The sequence below is a fragment of the Bubalus kerabau genome, chromosome 1 (genome assembly GCF_029407905.1).
Source record: "Bubalus kerabau isolate K-KA32 ecotype Philippines breed swamp buffalo chromosome 1, PCC_UOA_SB_1v2, whole genome shotgun sequence".
Classification (NCBI taxonomy): Eukaryota; Metazoa; Chordata; class Mammalia; order Artiodactyla; family Bovidae; genus Bubalus; species Bubalus kerabau.
The window spans coordinates 44187565-44209601 of NC_073624.1; the positions used below are offsets into that span (position 1 = coordinate 44187565).

At 38.3% G+C, this 22037-nt stretch overlaps 1 protein-coding gene across 8 annotated transcripts in view; it reads left to right on the top strand.

Moving 5' to 3' along the window:
- Window positions 1-22037, top strand: part of BICD1 (BICD cargo adaptor 1) — a 246143-nt gene that overhangs the window by 56429 nt on the left and 167677 nt on the right. For 2 of the 8 annotated variants that reach the window (XR_008712188.1, XM_055573631.1), the window contains one exon: window positions 237-1097. The exons of the other annotated variants lie outside the window; for them this stretch is intronic. Coding sequence is in view for 1 of the 2 variants with exons in the window: in XM_055573631.1 (XP_055429606.1) it covers window positions 237-263 (27 nt within the window). In the remaining variant the exon portion in view is untranslated. Of the gene's footprint in view, window positions 1-236; window positions 1098-22037 lie in introns of those variants that run through there. 8 annotated transcript variants of the gene reach the window in all.

Genomic DNA, 22037 nt, shown 5'->3' on the forward strand with positions numbered 1-22037 from the left:
GTCTAAGCATCTGGGCTTATTTAGCACTTCAGGCTCTGTTGGAATTATACTGGGAACTGTCACTTTTCTCATTAAAAGTGTAACTGAAAAAAAATATTTTAAGGATAATAATATATACAACAATGGTTACTCTGATACTTAGCAGGAACATAACATATATTTGTTGAATTGTTGAATCCATTCTAGGCATTTAAAGTTTTATTCTCTAGGTTGATGCCTTTTGAATTCTGTTACAGGAGCCTTCCGAGCAGGACAGACAATGATGGGAGGGAAAGTGCAGCTTTACTTCAGTCTGACTTCTCTAGAAGGTTCTCTCTGAAGAAAAGTGTTCTCCACCAACCACATTTTGAAAACCACTTTTGTAGGCAAATGACATCTCATCCGTGGATCACTTAGGTCACTGGAAGCTTTTATGGAAAGCTCTTCATGTTGCTTTAGCTTCCCAAAGAAATACCTTCACCAAATTGTGTTTAAAAGTTATGTTTTTAAATTATATTCAGCTATTATACAAGAAGCACCTTTTCCTGTGAAACCATAGAATATGAGTCCTTCTCACATGAAACATATCTCTGAGTTTAATCCTAAATAAAACCTTGTTTCTCTAGAAAATAATTTTTCTTCTCTGACAATGCAAATGTGTGCTTCTGTGTGCTTACTTGCTAAGCCATGTCCAACTGTTTGCGACCTCATGGACTATAGCCCACCAGGCTCCTCGGTCCATGGAATTCTCCAGGCAAGAATAATGGAGTGGGTTGCCATGTCCTTTTCCAGGGGATTTTCCTGACCCAGGGATTGAACCTGGGTCTCCTGCTTTGCAGGTGGATTCTTTACCAACCAATAATGCAAATTATATAATTATTTCATTTCTGATTTTACTTAGACATCCTGAAATTCTGAGCTACATTTTATGCACAATTGCAGAAATGATGCTGACTTTTAGGACTAGAATATTTGTTTCTTCTTGTTCATTACATATTTCCCTCTATTTTAATTATATTATTTCCACTTTTGTTATCTATGCTTCTTTGCAACCTGCCACAGATGCTTTTTGGAATTAAGGCAGGATATAAATTCAATAAATAAAATATGTCTAAACCACTTAAACGTTTGAAACCTTTTTGGGACAGAGCCTAAGCATTACTCACATAAAAGGATCTGGTTCCCTGCCTTCTGCAGAAATATTGTTTGCTCATTTCCTTGTAGTGTACTTTATTTTTTTTAAAGGTTACAGAACTTTAGTTAGCATAATAGAAGGCTCATGGATCTATATTTTGTGTTTACAGCAAGTGAAGCCTCACTTTCAAAATGTTACTTTACAGATTGTAGTTATTACTTTCTTGAACTGGCATATTTTGTATGCCCAAAATTTGGCAAAGAGTCTTATTGGTTTAAACATAGGTTAGTGGAGCATTGACTTTGAGAATTTGAAGTGACATAAGAGAGAATCTAGCCCTCAATGTCTGGAGACATTTTGGTTGTCACTTCTGGGTTGGGAGCTTTGGTATCCTGAAGTAAAGGCCAGCCAGGAATGCTGCTAAACACCCACAATATGCAGGGAAGCTCTCACACCCAAATGTCAATACTGCTGAGGTTGGAAACCCTGATTTAGTCCATATTTCAGGCAAATTGAGGCCCACAGAGGTTAAGTGACTTGTCCTTCAAATATAAGATTTCAAATAATCACCCAGATTCATTCTTAAAATAGTTAAGTGATAAGAAATTCCTTTTTGAGACTGAGATCAAAACAAAGATGTTCACTTTGGAAGAACACCCTCTCTGTGCGTGCCTCTCTATAGGAACATTGTACATTCCTGCCCTGGTGAGCTCAAACATGGCACCTTGACTAGTCTGGACCTATGAAACGTGAGACAGACATCCCTCTCAAGTGGGAGCCTTGGGAGCTCGCACAACATGCCATGTTTCTTCTCCCTCTGCCAGCGTGGTTGGCAGTGCTCCAGGCAGGGCAGGTCTGTTAGCCCGCTCTCAGAGCCACAGCCAACTCCTGATGGGGATGTGGTAAGAACTAGAAATTAAGACTTTACTGTCATTTTAAAAATGTAATCACATCATAAATTAGGTCCCTAGGAAGTGTGATATATAGTATTCCCACATAGAACAAGATTTTGATGCTTCCCTTTCCCTTATAACTTAAGATCAACACACAGCAGTCAGTACTTTTTTCTTTTGCTACGGTACCTCACTCAGGGTACGCTTTGTTCTTCCCCATCTGGAATAAACAATAAGGCTTACATCACAGTTATGTTATGGCTAAGCTAGCAATGTAAATGCTTTTCTTTTTTTGTTACTTATGTATTTGCATTTTTGAAAATAAAGTACTCAAACTGCTAGAACTGAGCACTAGTCTTTAAGATAGCCTTTTCTTTCCTTTCTCCCTTCTTTGCATCAGTTTTCCCTGCCTTCCTCCCTTCCTTATTTTAATATTTGTTTCTACTTAGGACTGAGTGCTAATGTATTTATTACTGGCTTGCTTTTATCTGTCTCCATGTGGTAAGTGTAGAACAACCAGTTACCCAATGAGGACAGAGCCAGTGGCTGGTGGATTATTGGTAGTTGGGGTCACCACTGCTGCTGGGATCTTTGTGAGCGGGAGGGATTGGTTTTCTTTTATACTAGCTACTGGTGATAAAGAGAGGAAACGACAAGATTTCTTTACCCAAAAACCTTAGAGTCTTTTTTTACAGGAAATAGACTTGCCAGCAAGCTACTTTGCCTCTTTATCCCTAAACTCACACTTGAATCTCGGATCATAGCAGTTTGCTGTGGAAGAAAAAGCCCTTCCAGAGAAAAGGCAGTAGCAGAGTCCGAGTCCAGACCTTTCTTAGAGTAGATCTGGCTCCATTCACCTTCTTCTCACTCACCTCCTGCCCACCGTTAGTCCTACCCACCATTTCACATCTTTTGAAGGGGTGGAGTAGTCCCAAGGCTCAGGCCTTCTTACCTCTTTCCTGTGTAGAGAAGTCTGAAGTGTTTAGTGCTCTTATGCTTTTGTGAATGGTTGGTGGGTAGGACAGAATATCTATTCATTCCTTCATGTGCTTTCCTGGCACCAAAATTGGGGATAGTCTGCTAAATAAGACAGGCCTTGTCTTTGCCCTCAAGGTGCTTATGTTCTAGACATTAATTATATTAATCTCTATTCAGTACTATGCCCTAGGCCAAGTCATTGTCTGTTGTGATTATTGTCTTTAATAATGCATTGTTCAGTTTTTCAGTCAGCATCACCAGGTACGGTTATGCCTATATGGTTATGCTGTTGGGTTATGACAGCATAAGCCAACTAATACCAGCAACGTAAAATGCATGAATTTACTACCTACCTCTGCTCTCAACTCTCTGGCCAGGGCTGCTACTCCATTTAGAGCAGAGCTCTAATTGCCATCAGTACTAATTTCCCCTTAAATTCCTTAAAGCTCTATCCTGCTTACCTGATTAGCTATCTCAACACTAACTGCTGTTGAGATAAGCTTTCTGCTGCTGCTGCTGCTGCTGCTAAGTCGCTTCAATCGTGTCCGACTGTCCACCAGGCTCCCCGGTCCCTGGGATTCTCCAGGCAAGAACACTGGAGTGGGTTGCCATTTCCTTCTCCAATGCATGAAAGTGAAAAGTGAAAGTAAAGCCGTCAGTCATGTCCGACTCTTAGCGACCCCATGGACTGCAGCCTACCAGGCTCCTCCGTCCATGGGATTTTCCAGGCAAGAGTACTGGAGTGGGGTGCCATTGCCTTCTCCGGAGATAAGCTTAGTGTTGACTTATTTCTCAGCTATCAATGAGAACTTTAGCTTACAAGATCATTTTTATAAATGCTTTCTTAAGGAAGGGAAGAAGCTCAAAAGGATGGAGGAAGATGGAAAGTAGAAAGAAAATAAGAGAAAGGAAGGGAGGGAGAGAGAGAAAGGAAAAGACAGAAAGAAAACAGAAAACAGCTAGGGAGTCATGCTCACCTAATTTTAACTTTAGAGTGTTGCCTCTTTTCTTACAAATGCAGTAACTCAGAACTAGATCAAATACCCTAAAGTAATCTCTCACTCCATACACAATTCTTACCAACCCTTTAGAAATTATTAGCCACTTTTTTCATTTTAGTTTTCCTCTGAAAAATTATTTAAATACAGCTGCCATCAAACATTTCTTAAGAAACTTGCACGTATTTGGGATTCAATAAATATTGAATAAAGGAATGTGAAGTCTGTAGGAACCACTTATTCCACAAATTATCCCTCACCAAGATTTTAAAAAACTATTTTTGTATTAAATCAAAAAAGAAAATACAGAGAAACTGTCTGCTTCTTCCCACAGAGTTTTAAAACAGTTTTTGCATAATAATCTTGAACATATTTTGAACTTATTTATGGTTGACATAAAAAGGCATCATCACATTTTTCCTTTGGGTATTTCATTGTTTTCCCCCATAATTCATAGATGTTCTTTGTCAGTTATGAATATTATAACTTTGTCTCAAAAATAGTTTTTCTTGGTATACTATTTCTCTATCGGATATTTATATATCTTTTGCCTTGTGTGCTCAATATTGTCTGATTCTTTGCCACCCCATAGACTATAGCCCACCAGGCTCCTCTGTCCATGGGATTTTCCAGCAAAAATACTGGAGTGGGTTGCCATTTCCTCCTCCAGGGGATCTTTACCACCCAGGGATCAAACCCACATGTCCTGCAGCTACTGCATTGCAGGCAGATTCTTTACCGCCAAGCCATTGGGGTTTGTTTCCTTGGGTTTGCCTTTTCTGGGCATTTCATATAAATGAGATCATATAATATGTGATGTTTGTGACTGGCTTCTTTCACTTAGCATAATGTTAATTAAGGTTCATACATGTTGTAGCATGTGTTGTAGCAGTACCTTTTCCCTTTGTTGCTAAAAATACTCTATTGAAAGGATATACCACATTTTGCCTATTCATTCATTAGTTGTTGGATTGTTGTTTCCACTTTTTGGTTATTGTGAAAAATCCTGACATGAACATCACATGCAAGTCTTTTTGTAGACATGTTTTCATTTTTCTTGGATAGGTACCTTGGAATAGAATTGCTAGTTCATTTTCTGGTTTTTGAGAAAATACCAAACTGTTTTCCAAAGTGACTACACCATTTTATATGTAATACCAAAGGTTTTCAGTTTCTCCTTTAACTTTTTCCTCCCAATTTTATTAATGTATGATTGAGATATTATTTGCATCGAGGCATAGTTTACATGCCACAGTACTCAGATCTTAAGTGTACAGTTCAGTGACCAGTATGTCAGTCAAGATATGGAACATACCCATCATCTAGAAAGTCCCCTTGTCTCTTGCCCCTCAGATGTAATTACTGTTTCTATTCCTATCATTATAGATTGGTATTATCTACTCTAGAATATTGTATAAACCAACTCATAGAGATCTGCTCTTTTGGTTGATTTCTTTCACTTAACATAAGGTTTTTGAGGTTCATCAGTATTACTGTGTTTATCTCAGTAGTTCTTTTTTTTACTGCTGAGATTATTTTGGTTTACGAATGCATCACATTTTATCAATCTACCTATCGATGGACCTTAGTTTATAGTTATTAGGAAAAAAGATACTATGAAGCATTCTTGTATAAGTCTTTTGATGGACATGATTTTATTTTTCTTTTGTAAATAGGCAAGAGTGTAATTTCTAGGTCATAAGACAGTTGTATGGTATCTACTGATATGTATTTGACATTAAGTCACCTTACAAAATTCTATAAGAATCACAGTTTTTTTGCCATATAACCCAGCAATCCCACTGCTGTGCATACACCCTGAGGAAACCAGAATTCAAAGAGACACATGTATTCCAACGTCCATTGCAACACTCTTTACAATAGCTAGGACATGGAAACAACCTAGATGTCATCAGAAGATGAATGGATAAGGAAGTTATGGTTGGGATTCTCAGTTATAAAAAGGAATGCATTTGAGTCAGTTCTAATGAGGTGGATGAACTTAGAGCCTATTTTACAGAGTGAAGTAAGTCAGAAAGAGAAAGACAAATACTGTATATTAATGCCTATATATGGAATTTAGAAGGGCGGTACCGACAATCCTACATGCAGGGCAGCAAAGGAGACACAGATGTAAATAAGAGACTTGTGGACTCAGTAGGAGAAGGCAAGGGTGGGATGATTTGAGAGAGTAGCATTAAAACATGTACATTACTGTATGTAAACTAGAAGACCATTGAAAATTCAATGCATGAAGCAGGGTACCCAAAGCTGGTGCTCTGGGACAACCCAGATGGATAGGGTAGGGAGGGCGGTGGAGGGGAGTTTGGGATGGGGGAGATGCATGTATACCTGTGGCCAATTCATGTTGATGTATGGCAAAAACCATCACAATATTGTAAAGTAATTATCTTCCAATGAAAATTAATTTAAAAAAAGGATCACAGTTTTTGAAATATCATGTCTTTGATTTTCTAAATAATTGTACAATTTCCTGATATATAATTTTATCTTTTATGATATTTTACTGAATGTTTACCTACGAAGGTCCATATAGTCAAAGCTATGGTTTGTCCAGTAGTCATGTATGGGTGTGGAAATGAAAGTGTTGTTCAGTCGTGTCTGACTCTTTGCAACCCCATGGACTGTAGTCTGCCAGGCTCCTCTGTCCATGGAATTCTCCAGGAAAGAATACTGCAGTGGGTAGCCATTCCCTTCTGTAGGATATCTACCTGACCCAGGGATTGAACCTGGGTTTCCCACATTGCAGGCAGATTCTTTACTATCTGAGCCAAAGGGAAGCCGGTTTGGATGTGAGAGCTGGACAATGAAAAAGACTGAGTGCCGAAGAATTGATGCCTTCCAGCTGTGGTGCTGGAGAAGTCTCTTGAGAGTCCCTTGGGCAGCAAGATCAAACCAGTCAATCCAAAAGGAAATCAACCCTGAATATTCACTGGAAGGACTGGTGCTGAAGCTGAAGCTCCAATACTTTGGTCACCTGATGCCAAGAGCTGACTCAATGGAAAATACTCTGATGCTATGAAAGATTTAGGGCAAGAGGAGAAGGGGACCACAGAGGATGAGATGGTTGGATGGCATCACTGACTCATTGGACATGAGTTTGAGTAAACTCTGGGAGATGGTGAAGGACAGGGAAGCCTGGTGTGTTGCAGTCCATGGGGTAGAAAAGAGTTGGACACGACTGAATGACTGAACAACAACTGAGTATTTATTTTCTTGTATAGAACCTCTTAAAAATTCAGTCATAATGACGATATTTGTCATTCTTGTTTAGCTGCTGATTTTAGTGGATATGGTTTTGATGCATCGTTTGGTATGATGTTTGTGTTTGGTGAATTGTCTTTATCATATTTAAAATTTTAAGCTTTCCTTATTTTTCCTAACTGCTGAGTTTTACCAAAATATTGTGGGAATCGCTCAGTGTCTTTTTGTGTCTCTTCTCTTTTTGTTGATACAGTACATTATGTTAGTAGATTTCCTGAAAATGAACTATTTTAGCATTCCTGAAATAAGTCTTACAAAAGACAAAAAATAGGAATAGGATTCTACAGAAGAGGAAATCTAAATGACCAAAAAACATGAAAAGAGGCTCAGCCTTAGTTTTTGTAAGAAAAGTGTGTATTAAAGTAATGTTGAAATACTATTGTTTATCTGTCAGATTAGCAAAAAGTGATGATAACTTGGTGCTGGTGAGAATTTAAGAAGAGAACACACTCATATTTACTGGAGGGAATGCGAATTACTTTTGGGAATTACAGCCTTTTGGGAAAGCTATCTAGGAAATATTTAAAAAATAATAATATATACAATTATTAGATCATATATCTAAGATCTGTGATCTAATAATCATAGTTTTTGTTTATGTTGGAGTAGCTTTATGTTTTTCATGAATTTTATGCCATGTAAGAGTTGAATTTTATATTGGGAGTGAGAGAGACAGTTTTAAAATCAGAACATTGGGTTCTTTAATAATTAACTACCTCTGATTAGCATATAAAGTAACAGTACATATCCAGACTTTTGATTGTTTTGAAATAACATTATAATAAAATTCTAATTATCAGGTCATTATTTTTATAGTGTAATAAACACTAGGATTTTGTATAGTAATAAACAGAATAAGGAGAATGAGTGAAGTAAGTATTAAAGAGTGGCATCCTTTAAGAAATTTATAAAAGAAATGATAATGGTCTTCCAAAATGGAGAGGTCCAAGAGTTAATGAGATATTTGTTTTGTAAAGGAGTCATTAATGTTTATAAGTTTAAAGTTTCCTATATGTACATAAAAGTTTCTTGTATTGTGTGCTCCTGGCTTCTAGTAAAAATGTTTTACAATAGAAAAGAAAAAATGCTTTATTTTTCATACTTTTTAAGTAAGAGTAATTTAAAGATGGCATACATTCTTTATTTTCTAAAATTCTCTTTCTTTAACATGTATATTTTTCTTAAACTGTGCTTTTTCTCCCCTTTAACATATTAGATTTCTATTTATTTAGACTTAATAATAGATTTCTATTTATTAGAAATAAATAGAAATATTTATTAAAAATAGACTGAAAATAGATTTCTATTTATTTAGACTTAATGCTATTACTATTTATTTAGTAATAGCAATAATAGTAGTAATAGTAATGTTTGGATTAAAACTCCAGCTAAATTTTATATTCTTCAATATTAATATTATGGGTAGTTTTTCTGTTCTCATTATTCCAATAAAATAAAACTTCTTACAGTTAAAAAAAAAAAAAGGATCTATCCTAAAGAAATAAAAGTGCCAGGATTCAAGTGTATGTATGCAAAGTCAATTTTATGTTATTTTTCTTAATGTCAAGGATTGAAAAATAATAAAACCCATCAGTAAGAGAATGGTTGAATAAAATCCATACCATGGAATTTATACAAGTAATAAAAAGAATGAGTTAGATCTTTATCTATTGATTAGGAATAGTTTCTGAATATTTTTTTTAATTTACTTATTTTATTTTTGGCTATACTGGGTCTTTGTGCTGCATAGGATTTCTATAGTTGTGAAGAGCAGGGGCCACTCTCTAGTTGAGGTACACAAGCTTCTCACTGCAGCGGCTTCTCTTGTTGCTGAGCATGTGCTCTAGGGCTTGAGGGCTTCAGTAATTACAGGACAAGGGCTCAGTAGTTGTGGTCCACAGGTCTAGAGCACAGCCGCAATAGTTGTGGTGAATGGGCCTAGTTGCTTCTTGACATGTAGGATCTTCCTGGATCAGGGATCAGACTCATGTCTCCTGCATTGGCAGATGGATCTTTACCACTGAGTCACCAGGGAAGCTCCCTAGGATTTATTTTTTAGTGAAATAAGCAAGTTGGTGAGTAAATATGCTATGTACATATTTGAAAATGTACATAATATAAAACAAATTTTATAAGACAAGCATTAATATGCATTTGTTTTGTTGACTGAAAAAATACACACGAGAGTACATTTAAGTGAGCTAAGTCTTATTTGGGGCAAAATGAGGGCAATCTGAAATCAAAATTGCTGGGAGAAATATCATTAACCTCAGATATGTAGATGACACCACCCTTATGGCAGAAAGCAAAGAATTGAAGAGCCTCTTGATCAAAGTGAAAGAGTGAAAAGCTGACTTAAAACTCAACATTCAGAAAACTAAGATCATGGCATCTGGTCCCATCACTTCATGGCAAATAGATGGAGAAACAATGGAAACAGTGACAGACTTTATTTTTGGGGGCTCCAAAATCACTGAAGATGGTGATTGCAGCCATGAAATTAAAAGACGCTTGCTCCTTGGAAGGAAAGTTATGACCAACCTAGATAGCATATTGAAAAGCAGAGACATTACTTTGCCAACAAAGTTCCATCTAGTCAAGGCTATGGTTTTTCCAGTGGTCATGTATGGATGTGAGGGTTGGACTGTGAAGAAAGCTGAGCGCTGAAGAATTGATGCTTTTGAACTGTGGTGTTGGTGAAGACTCTTGAGAGTCCCTTGGACTGCAAGGAGATCCAACCAGTCCACTCTAAAGGAGATCAGTCCTGGGTGTTCTTTGGAAGGAATGATGCTAAAGCTGAAACTCCAATACTTTGGCCACCTGATGCGACGAGTTGACTCATTGGAAAAGACTCTGATGCTGGGAGGGATTGGGGGTAGGAGGAGAAGGGGACGATAGAGGATGAGATGGCTGGATGGCATCACCGACTCGACCGACATGAGTTTGAGTGAACTCCGGGAGATGGTGATTGACAGGGAGGCCTGGCATGCTGCGATTCGTGAGGTCGTAAAGAGTTGGACACGACTGAGCAACTGAACTGAACTGAACTGCTCCTTGGAAGAAAAGCTATGACAAACCTAGACAGCATATTAAAAAGCAGAGACATTACTTTGCCAACAAAGGTCCATCTAGTCACAGCTATGGTTTTCCAGTAGTCATGTATGGATGTGAAAGTTGGACTATAAAGAAAGCTGAGCACCGAAGAATTGATGCTTTTGAACTGTAGTGCTGGAGAAGACTCTTGAGAGTCCCTTGGACTGCATGGAAATCAAACCAGTCAATGCTAAAGGAAATCAGTCCTGAATATTCATTGGAATACTGATGCTGAAGCTGAAGTGCAGATACTTTGGCCACCTGATACAAAGAACTGACTTTTTGGGAAAGACCCTGATTCTGGGAATGATTGAAGGCAGGAGGAGAAGGGGACGACAGAGGGTGAGTGGGTTGGATGGCATCATCTACTTGATGGACATGAGTTTGAGCAAGCTCCAGGAGTTGGTGATGGACAGGGAAGCCTGGCGTGCTGCAGTGTATAAGATCACAGAGTCAGACACAACTGAGCGACTGAACGGAGCTGAGGATTGTAGCCAAGGAGACAGCATTTCAGGTAGCTCTCAGAAACTGCTCCAAAGAGATAGGAGGGAAGGTCAGTGTATACGTAATTTTGGTAAAGGGGGAGTACATGCAATCAGGCACACATCTTTTTGCAGAAGGTTTCTGCTAGTTTTGTGAAAGTTAATGCTAGTCATGAGGAGGAGACTCCACTGAAGGATTTTAGTGCTTTTGTAGATACTAGGAGATGTTAAGAATTGGACTCATAAAGTAGTCTCCTGAAAATATCTAGCTATCTGAAGACCTGTTCTGCCAGTATTTCCCAGAGCACAGAGTGCCTCATTCCTGATCTCCACCCTGAACTCCTTTCAGAGGGTGTTGAAGGTCAGCAGCTGCAGCGGCTCTTAATTGGATCCCCGTGGAGGTAGATGCCAAGTGCCAATTTGTAGGTGAGTGTTTACAGTTTTACAGGCAAGGGAAAAGATTCAAATCTGTCCACTGGGATGCTAACCCTGGTTTTCTGGCTGGAGAAGTGAGGATGGCTAAGGAGAAGAGGGAAGGAGCTGAGTTTTTATTTAAGGGAAACAAGAGTAAAAATATATTTTTAAAAAAAAGTGATTTTAAAAGAGTCTAAATATTTATATAAAATAACTTCATATAATGGTAAAAATTTGGAAACAGCATTAATGATTAGTGAAGTTATTTGCAGCTGTTATAAATAATGATATAGATGTGTTTAGAATGTGTATCAACGAAAATTTAGATTGCAGAATTGTATACATATGATGATCCAGTTTACAAAGTAGACATATATACATGCTAATGTGGTTTGTGATGGTGGGCATTTTTTAGTTTGTTTAATTTTATAGAGAAAATCCACAAAAGTTATTTCTAGCGATATGAACTACTAAACCACTTGTAGTCTGTATTACCTGAATTATACTCTTCCTGGTATAGCTGTAATTTCTTTTAGTTATTTAGATTTAATCGTATCTTTAATTTGTCTAGAAGGCTGCTTGAGGGGAAGAATAACTTCTGTGTTTCACTCAGAACTCAGAGCAATTCTGGTTCATAATATCAAGAGATCACCATTGTCCACAGCCTAAATGAGAGAATGGGCTCAGCATCAAAGAGATCAAAGCAGGAGCTTTAAAAAGAGCAGGTCATGGTGAAAGTATTATCCACTGACTGCAGCGGTGGCTGCCTGCCTGTTGTGATTATAAGTCTTGACTGCAGTTCTCACTGGGACTTAAGGTTCAGTTCCTGGGAAAAGGACAAAAAGGTGACATAGGGCAGGACCAGGGTTAAATGGAACTAATCTATTTGCCAGGTCAGCAAATCAACCCCTGATTTACAGAAATTTAAGATTGGATTTTATTTAAATTTGATTAACTTCAGTTTGAGTCAAGCTAGAGATACTCCAGGATATACTGTCTAGTAGACAGACCACAAAAGCATGAATCTCCTGACTTTGAAATATTAAGAAGTCAGGCAGGTTTGGTTCTCGTGCATGCATGCTAAGCTGACTCAATCTTGTCCAACACTTTGCGAGTCTGTGGACCATAGCCCGCCAGGCTTCTCTGTCCATGGGATTCTCCAGACAGGAATGGTGGAATGGGTTGACATGCCCTTCTCCAGGGGAATCTTCCTGACCCAGGGATCAAACTTGCGTCTCTTACATCTCCTGCATTGGCAGGCTGGTTCTTCACCACTTGCACCACTGGGGAAGCCCTGATTGGTTCTCAGTAGTCTCTACATCTGTGCAGGAGCCTGGGAACTGGTCAGGTTGGTAAAAAGCAGGTAGCCCTCCCTACTGCTGATGTAGGGAGTTGCTCTGTTACTGCAGTGACTGTCCTGGAGCACTGCAGGCTGGCATCTGGGGGTCACTCAATTCAACACCTTTCCCGTGGGATGGGTGAGGCTTTGTCTTGCATTGTGTGTAAGGGGCTTCATTTCCACTAAAATCGTTGTTTTTTAGATAAAGCAGCACACCGTTTGTAACAGAAAGCAGCCACTTTTTTCCGCATATGACAGGAATAAGCTTTGGAGAGTGTGAAATATTAACCAGTAGAATGCGAAGCACTTCATAGTTATTTTAAGCCCACTGAAAAGTAAATAATTCTTTAAGAGGGATTACTCCACAAGTGAATGGATTGTGCTTTGCATTTTTCTGTGTAATCTGTTTATGCCTTTATAGAAACCACAGGCCACACCTCAAGTGATAAAGCAATTCTGCAGAGAAACCCATTTACACAAGATTCCGGATGCCATTTCCACCAGAAACAATTCCAAGAAAATACTTACATTTTAAATAAATGATAAAAGCAATTTCTAGATGATGTGTGCATTGCAAGATAGAAACTTTGTGTTATTGGTGTTTTTATCAATCCATATTAACTAAAGTTAAAGCTAACAGAAAATATTGACCCCTTCTTAAAATAGGTAAAACATATTTTGAAGTAAATTATTTTTCTTCCTATTTGTGCCAATGCTTAAAATCTAATGATAGCATAGTACAGGGGTAAAAAAGCTTTCCTCAACTCTCTTAGGGTCCCTGACAGGGTCTGAAAATTAAACTAACAAAGGTTAACAGGAGAAAAGAATACAAATTTATTAAACATACATTTTATGTGATATGTTTATCAGGAAGTGAAGACCCGAAGAAACTATTATACCTGAGGATTTTTGATAATACTCAGTATTTTGAGTAAGTCTGATGAAGTGTGAACATTTGTGGAGAAATATGGGTGAGTCAGAGTATGAGATTACTGAAGTAAGCTGGGGGAAACTTAGCAAGGACTGTTTCTTTGGATTCTTCTGGGTTCCTCTGGGTCCAGAATGAAGGATGTGCCTTTCTACCTGTATAAGAAGGGCATGTCTCACATGAGAGGTTATGACCTTCCCTGCCTCTGTCATTTTCTCAAACTCCTTTATCCTAAAATATTTGATATACCAAGGTACCATATTTTCAGATAGCATGTACTGAATCCCAACAGTAGGTTAAATAGTAAAGGAATTTAAATTTCTACTTTCTTGATACTAAAACTATGAATATAAGCAAAATATTTTAATAGCTATAATACTGATTTTTTAAAATATATGTATATATGCAGTTTGTGTATTAGGCTGAAGTAATCCATATTTTTGTAGTAGGACTAAAGGGGAACCTAAAGTGGAGGATTCCCCTCTACCAGGCAAAGAAGCAAAGCCCTGTATATTCACTGAGCCCAAACCAGAATTTCTTTCCAAATTCATTCTTTCCCTTATTTAGTGCACAGCTGGTGATGTCCACATGTGGGCTTCAGTGCTTCAGAGCTATTAGTTTGGCCTGATAGCTCTAGTGTGCTCAGAGAACCCTGAGGATTTATGTCTGGACCTTGAGGTCACCCACTGAGATTTGTCTTCCAGGTCTGCTTTCCCACCTTCCTCGTGGATGTGTGGGTATCTTCTCTGATGTCTTCTGGAAAAGCGCCAGCTGCACTCAGCTGTCCATCTAAAGAGGGACTCAGATGCCTTAAAATAGGTACCTGGTACACATCTACTTATGATTCTGGAGTGAGGCCCTTCTCTTGATAATTCCTGTGGTCATATTTTTTGTTTCTGAACTTTATCAAATTTCCGAAGATACTTCTCCCTTGGGTCTCTTCATTCCCTTCTGCAAAGGGTTTCCTACGCAAGGTTACCCTCATCCTGCTGCAGGTACACAGTCCCCTAGAGGAATCTATAATAGAGCCTCTTCTTCAGTAATTCACAACTGGTATCAAGAGGTTACATTTTCCTCCTAGGTGTCCTGCTAAATCAAATATCATGCCATCTTCCAAAAGGTCACCATTTGTAAACATTTTATTAATAATAAAACTGCATTTATTGAACACATTTTTTTAACATCCATTATCTCATGTAATCCTTACCATAATGTTATTAAGAGATGTTTGCTTTCTCAGTCTGGGATGTCAGTGACTCCTCATTCCTGTGTATCCCAGCTTTTAACAGATTGCTGCTGTTGCTTCCTATCACATTCTTTTGTATTTGTGTGTGTGTATATGTATCTATATTTACATACACATATAAAATTTTTTTTCTACTGTAGCTTTAGAGGAGTTTCAGGAGGTAGAAAAATAATGTTTTTAATCCATCTTTACCCAGAAATTGAAATATTATCTTTCACAGTAGAATCAGAAGTGAATTTAGAAATATTTTTGGCATTTGAACAGATGTATAAAAGAACTAAAGAGTTGTTTATGAAAGATTCCACTTTTTATTAATTTGTCAAATTGAATGCTGTGTGTATGTATTCAGTTGCTAAGTTGTGTCTGACTCTTTGCAATCCAGTGTGCTGTAGCACATCAGGCTCTTCTGTCCTCCACTTTCTCCCAGAGTTTACTCAAATTCATGTCCATTGAGTCGGTGATGCTACCTAACCATCTCATCCTCTGCCATGATGTGCAGTCATTCTGGCTATAAAATGAAAAGAATTATTTTTAGACTTGATTTTTTCTCTAAGTAACATTTGAAATCATTTGAAGTTACTATTAGGAGCCCTTCATTTTATGCATATAAATGCTACACGACAGCTGGTTATCTTATGCATTATAGGAAGGATTCTATTTTAGCACATTTTCAAAGTCAGCTAAGCTAATTATAAAGAAAATATTTTTTACTTACTGGCTTTTGGAACATAATTCAATTTTCTTAGCAAATTTTGCTTATTACTGGGATGTACTTGTTATAATTCTAACAGAAAAAAAGACACTGACCTATGTAATTTTGGGCTTTCCTGGTGGCTCAGATGGTTAAGAATCTGCCTGTAATTTGGGAGACCTGGGTTCGATCCCTGGGTTGGGAAGATTCCCTGGAGAAGATAATGGCAACCCACTCTAGTATTCTTGCCTGGAGATTTCCATGGACAGAGGACCCTTTGTGGGTTACAGTCCTTGGGGTCACAAAGAGTCGAACTTAGTGTCATTAAATTTGTCTCTTTACATTTATTTGTACCTTATCAAATTAGCCAAAACAAAAGCAAGGCTAGAAGTCCCTGCAGCAGATTGCAGGGGAAGAGGTATTTGCTGATGTTTCTGCAGTGTAAGACCCTGGAGTCTGGTGGAATTATGATAGTAATTGCTCTAAGATGCATTCTGTTTACAAAGACTAATGTTGCAGCTGTTTTTAATTAGCTGCTGCAAATGAAAAATTGCCAATGTATGCTTGTTAGATCTAGTTAAACTTATTCCATTCCAAATAAAGGAGAATTTAAAGATACCAGTGTAGAAGAGGAAACTGTACATTAACAAGTAGGTTCAAGGAAAAGTTATTGAAAATGAAAGTCTCTCATTCGTGTCTGCCTCTTTGCAACCCTATTGACTATAGTCCAGGGAATTCTCCAGGCCAGAATACTGGAGTGGATAGCCGTTCCCTTCTCCAGGGGATCTTACCAACCCAGGGATCAAACCCAGGTCTCACGCACTGCAGGTGGATTCTTTACCAGCTGAGCCACCAGGGAAGCCCAGGTTCAAAGAGGTTGTTGGTAAATATCTGAATATACCCTTATGATTTTATGGGAAGGAGAAAAACTCAATTTCCTAATGTACAGACAATTACATTCTATATTGTAGTTTTCCAGTTTTTATTTATGTAAATTTCTGTCCTAAGCAGATGATTCATTCCCAAAGAAAAGGATCTTTGCAGTCCCCACTGTCTGGCACTGTGCATAGAAAATATATGAGATTTGTAGTATTTCCATTCATGAGAAGTTTTAGAATCATTTTGAGAAAACCAAAAGGTTGGAAATGAAGGAGAATTAAAAGTATTATTTTAATTTATCATGAAATTTGGTGGCTATCATCCACAGAGTTTTATTTGTTCAATGGATTTGAAAAAAATCTGTTCAGTTCAGTTCAGTTCAGTTCAGTCGCTCAGTCGTGTCTGACTCTTTGCGACCCCATGAATTGCAGCACGCCAGGCCTCCCTGTCCATCACCAACACCCGGAGTTCACCCAAACTCATGTCCATTAAGTCAGTGATGCCATCCAGCCATCTCATCCTCTGTCGTCCCCTTCTCCTCCTGCCCCCAATCCCTCCCAGCATCAGAGTCTATTCCAATGAGTCAACTCTTGGCATGAGGTGGCCAAAGGACTGGAGTTTCAGCTTTAGCATCATTCCTTCCAAAGAACACCCAGGACTGATCTCATTTAGAATGGACTAGTTGGATCTCCTTACAGTCCAAGGGACTCTCAAGAGTCTTCTCCAACACCACAGTTCAAAAGCATCAATTCTTCAGCGCTCAGCTTTCTTCACAGTCCAACCCTCACATCCATACATGACCACTGGAAAAACCATAGCCTTGACTAGACGGACCTTTGTTGGCAAAGTAATGTCTCTGCTTTTCAATATGCTATCTAGGTTGGTCATAACTTTCCTTCCAAGGAGCAAGCGTCTTTTAATTTCATGGCTGCAGTCACCACCTGCAGTGCTTTTGGAGTCCAAAAAAATAAAGTCTGACACTATTTCCCCATCTATTTCCCATGAAGTGATGGGACCAGATGCCATGATCTTCATTTTCTGAATGTTGAGCTTTAAGCCAGCTTTTTCACTCTCATCTTTCACTTTCATCAAGAGGCTTTTTAGTTCCTCTTCACTTTCTGCCATAATGGTGGTGTCATCTGCATATCTGAGGTTATTGATATTTCTCCTGGCAATCTTGATTCCAGCTTGTGTTTCTTCCAGCCCAGCATTTCTCATGATGTACTCTGCATAGAAGTTAAATAAGCAGGGTGACAATATACAGCCTTGATGTACTCCTTTTCCTATTTGGAACCAGTCTGTTGTTCCATGTCCAGTTCTAACTGTTCCTTCCTGACCTGCATATAGGTTTCTCAAGAGGTTAATTTTCTTATTTTCTGTGTTTCTACAGGCTTTGAGGCCATTTTACTATTAGTTGAAAAGAAAGCTGACATTTTAGGTTCTTGTAAAGTGAAGTCACTCAGTCGTGTCCTACTCTTTGCAACCCCATGGACTATATATAGCCTACCAGGCTCCTCTGTCCATGGGATTTTCCAGGCAAGAATACTGGCGTGGGTTACCACTTCCTTCCTGACCCAGGGATTGAAGCCAGGTCTCCCACATTGCAGGCTGACACTTTACCATCTGAGCCACTCTGATGGTATCTAATGCAGTGCCTTGCATGGAGAAAACATATTTATTGATTTGATTTCATGGTACACTGTACACTGATCTCTTGCTACTCTGTGGCCTTGAATAATCAGTAATTGACTGTAACTAAAGTATTATATGAAATATGATTGTTTTCCATCCTAGGTGAATACCTAAGGAGAATTTGCTTAAAATAACAGCAAAGAGACTTAGACTTTAGAAAAGCAAAATGAGAATGATAAAAATCCTTTTGCTGTAAGACTCCTTTTGTCTGAAACTTTGGAAATAATTAGATAAATTAGATAGCCAAATCGTCTTGATTTCTTGATTTTCATTGTTTTGTGAAACGTTTATGAACCCATTAAATTTTCTTCAAACTTCAGCATTTTAGAGACTTGAAACAACAAAGGTTTAAGTCTCTCATGCTGTACCTCCATTGCAGAAAATTTAAGACTCTATTAATACGTCAGTGTCATCCTGAGACATGAGCTGAAGGAGCAGTCCCTCTCTGAGGGAGAAAAAAGGTGGAAACATGACACATCTTAAAGCTTCTGCTTGAAAGGGATGCATGTCATACCTCACACATTTCCAAACCCAGTCAGATGGCCGCTCTGGGGATGTGTGGTCCTACAGAGAGGAACAGTGAGGCTTGGTGTCAGTGGGTCCAGGATGTATAATTATTCCATGGTGAGGGACAACAAATACTTTTGAATAAGGACATAGTCTATTACAGTTATGAAACCTTGAGACTTGCTGTAAATAATTTCTCATCTGTTTGTGTGATAAGATCTAAATGTTGCTGACTTCTATGGCAGAGATAGCCCTGTATACTCACCACCTCATTTTATTTTCTTGCTCGGTCTATTGGAAGATAACCCTTCTCAACCCCTTTACATATGTGTGGGGCCAGGAGACTATTTATGCCCAGTGGATTATGGGAAGAAGTGGCATGTGGCATGTTTGGACCTAGCTCTCATACATCTGACAGAATCCATTTCCTCTCTCTTTCTCAATATTGACTAGGTGAATACAGAGGAGCCTGTCTCTTCAAATCACTGCTCAGAGACAGTATCCAGGAGAACCATCTGTCCAGAAACATCTACTTTGAATTATGGGTTAGAACAAGTGAACCTTTGTTGTGTTAAGTAAGACACTGAGGTTTTGTGGTTCCATGGTTCTGTGTTACCCTATCCTTATCAATATAACCTTGCTTTCTGGGTTTATTTAATGATGCACATTTACTGGAGTGATGTACATTTTGTAGCCAAGTGGCCAAATACAACATACCCCCCAAAATGGCTAATGTACATGAACAATTCTATTGTAGAAATATAAATATATGAACAAAGAATTGATTTAAATTTTTTATTTAATTTTAATTAGTTTAAATTTAAATGGCCACATGTGGTGGTGAATAGCTACCTTATTGGACCACATAGCCTTGAGAGTAGAAAGATTTTTTGGCTATGTGATGTATTATAAATCTTACCACTATCTCAGCAAACACAAAACCAGCAAAAACTAAAACCAACACATTGTCTAAATTAGACACTTTCTGGATGACTAAGAGCTTTAAAAGTGAGCATCAAAAGTAACTATGTCTTTATATAATGTTTCATTGGTGATGGTTGTGACATTGGAGTACTAGTCAAAGTTCTTTTCTAGTACAAATTGAGATGAAGGGTATATGTTAATTAGCTTCCAAATGTAAAGTACAGAAGAGCAAATGGTGGAATGGACCTTTTTCCCCCAAAGGATAAATGTGGTCTTTAGTGACATAAAATAAATGTAAAATGAATGAGACTTCACATTCATTTCTGAGTTTCGCATTGTGAAGTATGTGAGGTGTTAGAGTTGATAACCTTGCTTAAATTTCGTATTACATTTGTAGAGGTGCTTGCAATGCTGAGAACCATTTATAAGTATTATAAAAGGCTAAGTTTTTCTACTTTAAAGGACTATTTCAAGGAGCTGAGTCATACAATGAAAGAATATTGGATTCAGAGCAAAATATCTAGATATTTGTGTTGTCCACTCTCTCTATATGTCTATATGAATTTGGGTGGGTTATTTAAACTCTTTGAGTCTCAATTTCTTCCACAGTGAACTTATGAGCTTGGACTACTCAGTTCAGTTCAAGTCAGTCATTCAATCATGTCAACTCTTTGCAACCCCATGGAGTACAGCATGCCAAGCTTCCTTGTCTGTCACCAATTCCCAGAGCTTACTAAAACTCATGTTCATGGAGTTCGTAATACCATCCAATGATTTCATCCTCTATCATCCCCTTCTCCTCCTGCCTTCAATCATTCCCAGCATCAGTGTCTTGTCAAATGAGTCAGTTCTTTGCATAAGATGGCCCAAGTATTGGAGATTCAGCTTGAGCATCAGTCTTTCCAAAGAATATTCAGGACTGATTTCCTTTAGGATGGACTGGTTGGATCTCCTTGCTGTCCAAGGGACTCTCAAGAGTCTTCTCCAACACCACAGTTCAAAAGCATCAATTCTTCAGTGCTCAGCTTTCTGTATAGTCTAACTCTTACATCCATATATGACTACTGGAAAAACCAAAACTTTGACTAGATGGACCTTTGTTGGCAAAGTAATGTCTCTGTTTTTGAATATGCTGTCTAGGTTTGTCATAGCTTTTCTACCAAGGAGCAAGCGTCTTTTAGTTTTATGGCTGCAGTCACCATCTGCAGTGATTTTGGAGCCCCCCAAAATAAAGTTTGTCGCTGTTTCCATTGTTTCCCCATCTATTTGCCATGGAGTAATTGAACCAGATGCCAATATCTTAGTTTTATGAATGTTGAGTTTGAAGCCAGCTTTTTCACTCTCCTCTTTCACTTTCATCAAGAGGCTCTTTAGTTCCTCTTCGCTTTCTGCTCTAAGTGTGGTGTCATTTGCATATCTGAGGTTATTGATATTTCTCCCAGCAATCTTGATTCCAGCTTGTGCTTTTTCCAGCACAGCATCTTTCATGATGTACTCTGACTATAAGTTAAATAAGCAGTGTGACAATATACAGCCTTGATGTACTCCTTTCCCGATTTGGAACCAGTCTGTTGTCCATGTCCAGTTCTAACTGTTGCTTCTTGACCTGCACACAGATTTCTCAGGAGGCAGGTCAGGTGGTCTGGCATTCCCATCCTTTTAAGAATTTTCCACAGTTTGTTGAGATCCACACAGTCAAAGGCTTTGACATAGTTAATAAAAGAGAAGTAGATTTTTTTCTGGAACTCTCTCACGTTTTCAATGATCCAACAGATGTTAGCAATTTGATCTCTGGTTCTCTGCCTTTTAAAATCCAGCTTGAACATCTGGAAGTTGACAGTTCACAAACTGTTGAAGCCTGGCTTGGAAAATTTTGAGCATTACTTTGCTAGCATGTGAGATGAGTGCAATTGTTTGTAGTAGTTTGAGCATTCTTTGGCATTGCCTTTCTTTGGAATTGTAATGAAAACTGACCTTCTCTTGTCCTGTGACCACTGCTGAGTTTTCCAAATTTGCCAGCATATTGAGTGCAGCACTTTCACAGCATCATCTTTTAGGATTTGAAATAGCTCAACTGGAATTCCATCACTTCCACTGGCTTTGTTCATAGTGATGCTGCCTAAGGCCCACTTGACTTCGCATTCTGGATATCTGGCTCTAGATGAGTGATCACACCATCGTACTTATCTGGGTCATTGAGATCTTTTTTGTATAGTTCTTCTGTGTATTCTTGCCACCTCTTCTTAATATCTTCTGCTTTTTTTAGCTCCATACCATTTCTGTCCTTCATTGTGCCCATATTTGCATGAAATGTTCCCTTGGTATCTCTAATTTTCTTGAAGAGATCTCTAGACGTTCCCATTGTATTGTTTTCCTTTATTTCTTTGCATTGATCACTGAAGAAGGCTTTCTTATCTTTCCTTGCTATTCTTCGGAACTCTGCATTCAAATGAGTGTATCTTTCATTTTCTCTTTGCCTTTTGCTTCTATTCTTTTCACAGCTACTTGTAAGGCCTCCTCAGGCAGCCATTTTGCTTTTTTGAATTTCTTTTTCTTGGGGATGGTCTTGATCAC